The 6,523-nt window shown below is 36.1% G+C and overlaps 1 protein-coding gene across 1 annotated transcript; it reads left to right on the top strand.

Annotated features, from left to right (window-relative positions):
- The first annotated feature begins 3,274 nt into the window (after nucleotides 1–3,274).
- On the top strand, nucleotides 3,275–5,984 carry si:ch211-266a5.12 (uncharacterized protein LOC557488 homolog). The gene is made up of 7 exons (XM_066668868.1): nucleotides 3,275–3,481; nucleotides 4,199–4,261; nucleotides 4,346–4,405; nucleotides 4,436–4,507; nucleotides 4,709–4,765; nucleotides 4,897–4,971; nucleotides 5,651–5,984. The coding sequence occupies exons 1-7, from the start codon at nucleotides 3,323–3,325 to the stop codon at nucleotides 5,744–5,746; spliced, it is 582 nt and encodes a 193-aa protein (XP_066524965.1). The 5' UTR covers nucleotides 3,275–3,322; the 3' UTR covers nucleotides 5,747–5,984.
- Nucleotides 5,985–6,523: the final 539 nt, after the last annotated feature.

The raw sequence follows: 6,523 nt of genomic DNA, 5'->3' as shown, positions 1-6,523 counted from the left end.
GCTGGCTAGTATTGCGCTTCAGATTAATAAAGCCCTTTGGTCACCCTTTGTACTCACTATGACTCCCAGTCACAGGTGACTGAACATTAGCTGACATCAAACCAAAAATCTCCTTAAGTTAGAACCAACGCATAGACCAATTTGCTGCTAGGCTGTCTATTTTTAACCCAATGTGTTTGCAAACAGCTAAGCTTGCTACACTACAAAAACAAAAATTACAATTTTAAGACTTTAGGATTTCCCATAACTTAATCCTTAAACATATTCATGTTTTCAATACTGCACCTTTATTGGGTAAAATAAAAAATGCATGTGAAGGCAGCTATGGCCTTAAGGTTAAAGTAACCTTAAAGTAAAAGCTTGGGACCGGAAGGTCACTAGTTTGACCACAAGACATGGAGGAAAAATGGGGAATATGGGAGTGAAGGGACTGGGTTTTCTCCTCCTTCATTGCTGAATTCCCCTTTGACAAGAAACTAACCCTTAACTCCCATGGATAGGATCAATGCAGAAACCCAATTTCCCAATAGGATTAATAAAGTTAATAACAATACGTCTTCCTCTACAAAGACACTACATAGGACAGGGAATGGCAACTATAACCAGAAAAACGGTTATATTGCAAATGCATCAAAATTTATTTTCCAGAATAAAATGTCATGCTTTCTCCAGGTGTGTGGCAACTCACCCCAAGTGGAGGAGTTCAAATTTCTGAGATTCTTTTCCATGAGTGTTCACAGGAATTGTGACTTTGATCACGTTTGGTGCATCAGCTGCAGTAATGCAGCATTTATACCAGACAAAAGTGTTGAATATGGAACTCAGCCATACTCCTACTTAACCAGTAAATCTATGTACCCACCCTCACCTATAATCATGAGCCATTGGGTAATGACTGAAAAAAAGATAGTGGATACAAGATGCTGAAAAGCTTTGCCATCCACTATCTGGAAGCTTTGCCATCCAGAAGACACCCAGAATACACCTGCTGCTCCTTTGCTTAGAGCGGTAAGAGCAGTTGGTAAAGATGCCCCTGGATGCCTCCCACTAGAGGAATACTAGACACATAAGTGGGAGCTGGCACCAGGTTAGACCCTGGGCTGGCTGAGAGCATTATATCTCCCAACTGTCCTTATTTCAATATTTACAAGCCATTTTTTCAAAGACATAATAAAGTGCCCATGATTAATACTACATTTTTACTCCATTGAATTTTTGCTAGTATTGAACATGTTGAACACAGAGGTCTGCACGTTGTTGGCCTGTTTTGTTTTGTTGTATGTGTAACCCTTTGTTTGCTAATTACAAACTGTGCAAAGTAAAGTAAAAATATGACACAAAGTATAAAAAATGACACTGTTTCTTAGATAAAGTCAAGCAAGAACAACCTTGGGTCAACTCAAATCAGCCTAAGAACAGACCATAGGTCTTGATAAATACATTTCAAAATGTAATTTTTAACCCCTCAATTTTCTGTGTTTTTAATATATTGTGAAGAACTCTCTTGTCATCTAATGAGCTAACTTAAATTTACAAATTTTAAAGCAAATTGGTTAGTCTGAAAGACCCTCATTTAAAAGAAACAGGTGAAAGGCAGAGAAAAGGAGAGTTAAGAGAAGAAGAAAGTAAAGGTATGCTGTAGATTTACACTGAATGTCTGTGGAAACCCCCTTCTTTAGCATAACTTCAGAGGCAACAAAATGCATGATAGGGAAACAACAGCTGAAACAACAAAATGGAAATCCCTAGACAGCAAGGGATTGTACAGCCAGGTTTACCTTGAAATTCACTGCAGTATAACATAGTTAAATAAAACTTTTAATTTATGAATTGAGAAGACATTAATTGGTAAATTATATGCACCTCTACAAAGAGCAAAAGTGAATATCAACCAAGGTGGCAATTCTGAGGCAATGTAGTTCATACACATGAAACTCCTACATGGCTGTGGTTTGGAAAGGGTAGACTAAATACGAGGGTGTAGACTTCAAGACCGTTTAGCTATTGCAGTATTCGACACTGTCTGTCATGTTTTTCTATTTATATAACAGTGTATGAAAAGGTACTAATGAATTTCCAAATAAATGTGACCTAAAATATTACCATATTTCCCATGTAATTCATATAAAGCAATCCCAATTAGGCAAATAATTTATGTTTGAATGAATATTTTAAAAAATCATTCAAATAAACAAACAAAAGAACAACAGCATAAAACTGTATAGTAGATGAAATGTTAGGCTGCCTCATGCAGAAATATGCTCTCTGTTGGATATGGGTATCTTCTATACTATGCATGCATACTTACTGATGCATGCATGCCTTGGGGCAAGGCCAGCTTTCAGTGAAGTATCATAGAGGGATACAGTGGGATTTACTTGTAGAATTTGACTATACAAAATTCACCATTCAGTCAGTGACGGCAAACCATGACCCTGCCACCACTGTGTTTAACAACTGGAAAGAGAGTGTTTTGCACACTGGATTAACACAGAAGGGTTTGTGTTTATCATTATGTATTTTATGCGTTTTAGAATTTGCTGTATGTTATGGGTAGATTAAAATAAATGCAGACAATTCCCAAATTACTTGCTTTTTACTGATTTTGAATAAATAATGAGTTTCTTTTTGCAGATTACACACACACACACACACACATATATATATATATATATATATATATATATATATAGATAGATAGAACAAGGAAATTACCTTGTATTTTCCCTTGCATTTTCTTGTTCTAGAGGTTGATTCCTGTTTTTTTCTGATGAATACCAAGGACTAGGACTGGCTAGCATGCTCAGGGCATCAAATATTTGGATTCATCCAAAAGAACTTTGACTTGGGTTTTGCATATAGTTGACCTTATGCATAGGGTCTGTTTTTTTTTTTTGTGTTGCTGTATTATAAGAATCTAGGGCATGTTACTAAACACCACACACAAACGTCATGACCGCAATATACACCCATAACAACTCTGTGGCAACTAATCACAAACAAAATGCAACAAGCCATTGCTGCTCCAACAATAATACTCTCTAGGAAAGACATAGTCCTCATGGAGTGCATTTACAGGAAGTTATTAAAACCTTCATTACAGGTAATGAAGATTTTATTTCAAAGGTGCACCACGTTTCTGGGGTCTGATAACTTCACAGAAAGGATGGAGAAGGACAAGGAGAGGAAGAGTTGACGTCACCAGGAGTAAATGAGGGGACATAAATAGATAAGGACAGAAAGAGAGCAGGAACCCAAGACGAAAGAACCCATCCTTTCTTTAGGTGCATTGACTGAGCTATTCAGGCAGTTTTGAGATAGTATGGCCACTGCAGTGCCATACACAGTTCTGCTGCTGAGTCTAGTTGTGGCAGTACATGAGTGCGAACGGCTGCCACAAATAACGAGTTGTGCTTCCCCACCACCATGTTTTGACTTGTTTATCCTACAGAGAATGACTAGACATGTCAGTAAGGGTGTGGTGAGTATTATCTATTTTTAAATTAACTTTTTACTCTGTCATGTAATGGGAGTTTGACTTTAACTTCTACTACTCTATATACTCAATATATTCAAGTACTCAATGACTATGCAATATTCACTTAAATGAGCTGTGTGGATGCTAATAAACTTTTACAGGGCTGCTTTAGGCATTTCTGTGGAATTTTAGCCTTGATATTATTAAACGTCTGGGGCAGACATGCAGGGAAACCACCTATAAGGTAATCAGGAAATGAATTTATTTGTGAGACCAGACAGATATAATAAGAAAAAAGAAAAAAAAAAAAAAAGCTTTATGCACCTCTCTGACCACTACAACTCCCACCATTGATCTACATCATACTACACCTGGCAGTTTATATCAATAGTCCATTGCCATTCATTTCATAATGTATATATTGTTCCATAAATACTAACCGTTGATGTTGACAATCACATTCCTGTAACTATATAATAATTACATAAATATTATTCTTTTTAGATTCTTTCATATGTAAATTTAAATCTCTGTAAATGTTAAAATTTGCATTGCTTTCACTTTCTAGTAGGTGCTAAACTATATTCAATGCAGTGGATTGGCATTGTGTGAAATGACAATAAAGTTGTATCCATATCTGTATCTGTCTGTATGTCTATATATCTACATATTTACCAATACATCCTTCCAACCATGCATCCACCTAACTAAATAATCCAGTCATCAGCAGATGGTGAGAACATCTTTTTGAAGAGCCAAACATTTGATAAAATCCGCAAAAAGGTGAGAACTTCTAGATGAAGAAATATCACTTGTCTGCTATCCAAACTCAGCTAAACCATGAATATTTGTTTCTCCACCCAAAAGAAGGACCTTCACAGTTGCGTGATAGAGAAGATCGTTGATTTCTGCGTGCAAGTTCTCAGCTACACACGGGACAATGACATTGACAATTAGGTCAGCCATGGTATGAACTACCTTCTTGAACTAATCTCCATGATGGACACACTCAAAAGTTGTGTTTATAAGGTAAACTCCAATTACAAAAGTTTCTTTTAAGGACATGTGTCTTAATCATTTTACTGGGTTGTTGGGGGAGGAGCTCTCCACAAATAACATCATGCCAAATGACGCAAATCATTTCAGAATGTGGTTAACAGTTCTGGTGTCAGCAAACGCAAAAGCAAAATACGTTTCTAATAATCTCTCATATTTTTGTTAACCTATCAGATGAACAAGAGATGTGCAATGTTGTATCAAAAGGCTGCAGAACAAACTCCTTTAGAGGTAAGCCCAGTAAATATGCAGAAAGACTTTGAACAAAAGTGCAGACTTTAAATGGCTATTTTACTTGTTATATATTTTATTGTTTACTTTATAGATATATTTTTTTGTTTTTATATTTGTTTGTGATCTAGATTTTGGAAGCAGATATGACTGCAGAGGAAGTGGCTATCTATCAGCTACAAAAAATTAACTCTGCCAGTGAGAGAGTATGTATAACAATAGCTTCACACAACTTCATGTAAAGAGCAATAGCAATTATTCATATTAATAAACGATCCATGTAGAGCAGTTTTAGTCATGCCCAATTGCCCTTGTTTGTGAGGTTCCCCAACACAAAGCTTCCTAAAAGACACGTGAGACCAGATACCATGTCTTTTTGAACTGTCACTGAATAAATTTGGAGAACCCAATTACTTAACTCCAGCACAGTCTAGCATCAGGCTGAGTGATATGGAGAAAGGGAGGGGAATCCTATCCATCCAGAAAGAGCAAGGCCAATTTTGTGAGCTTGGACTACCACGAATCACCTGGGGTCAAAGTTGCCATCGCCTGGTCACAATATCAATGCTTAGGTAGACGCTTACAAAACATAAATTATAGATTGTTCATTTATCTAATATTTTACAGTTGTTTTATATACCTCAATCAGATTTCAGAACTAGACTAATTTATATTATAATCCATGTCTTGATGAATTGCATCATAATCTATCATAATCTATTTAATAATCTATCAATGATTGGTTTATGGCAAACAGCATTTGCCAAAAATTTACATCCCAAACAACAACATTTAGCAGCCCTTGCTCTTACTGTATATCAGGGTTCTCTGGATTTTTACAACTGCCTAATCTCTCTTTATTCCTTTGTGCACATATCCTTTTAGCTGTATGACAAGAACGTCCAAGAAAGAGTGTTGGATGAATTGAAATCTCTTCATAACTACATCCCTGGTAGAGGCTTCCGTAAAACCAGTGTCTGAATAAAGTTCAAGAAGCTGGACGACCAAGCTTGTGATGATTTTCTTTTGCACAATTTCATCTTGATATATGCAAATATGACACGACATATTCAGAGCAACCACAAATTCTGTTATTTTGAGAAAGATTTTACAACTGCATCCATTAACTGCAAAAAAGAGCAATTACTAATGTAGTTTTGGTCAGCCAAGTAAGCACATAGCATAGCAAATAAGTTCAGCTTGTTGAAACATTGTATTTACTAGTACATTGACCTCCCAGCCATTGTTTCTGCTTTTCAGTAAAAGTCATCTGAATTGTTTTGTGTGTGCTTATTTGAAAATGTGAGACAACACTTTATAAAGCCTGGGGACTCTCATGAAAACATTTTGGTAGAGTCTGAAGGGGGCAACAATGATTCTGAAGCCTTAAAGCTGTATATGATTTCAAACCAATACCCTTTTTTCTTTTTAATTTAGAGAAGGTATCCTCACTGTTCACTTTCGTCCACAGTTTTGTCCCATTTGTGAATGTTTGTAGCATAATTACAAATGAACATGACAGCCTGAGCTACATCATGATATTAATGAAACATAAACAACATTAGACACAGTACCTTGCCAAATTGGTATAAAAATATTATACTTGCTTCATCTGTTACTTTTACTACTGAAGTTACTATAGTTAATATTAGCCTTTAGCTAATCCTCTGCTTAGACTTTGGCATAGATATGTGTCGACTTTAATGCTCAGCTTACTCTCAATGTCTACAGTACTACTACAAAAAATGACATATGAGA

Source organism: Hoplias malabaricus, chromosome 4, assembly GCF_029633855.1.
Source record: "Hoplias malabaricus isolate fHopMal1 chromosome 4, fHopMal1.hap1, whole genome shotgun sequence".
NCBI lineage: Eukaryota > Metazoa > Chordata > Actinopteri > Characiformes > Erythrinidae > Hoplias > Hoplias malabaricus.
This window is presented reverse-complemented; position numbering and strand designations above follow the sequence as displayed.

What these genes read in the sequence shown, in the direction of transcription:
- si:ch211-266a5.12 (XM_066668868.1), top strand. Translation starts at nt 3,323, where the DNA reads ATGGCCACTGCAGTGCCATACACAGTTCTGCTGCTGAGTCTAGTTGTG. An exon ending in GACATGTCAGTAAGGGTGTG is followed by an intron (nt 3,482 to 4,198) that starts GTGAGTATTATC and finishes TAAATAATCCAG; the next exon opens with TCATCAGCAGATGGTGAGAA. An exon ending in TTGATAAAATCCGCAAAAAG is followed by an intron (nt 4,262 to 4,345) that starts GTGAGAACTTCT and finishes TCCACCCAAAAG; the next exon opens with AAGGACCTTCACAGTTGCGT.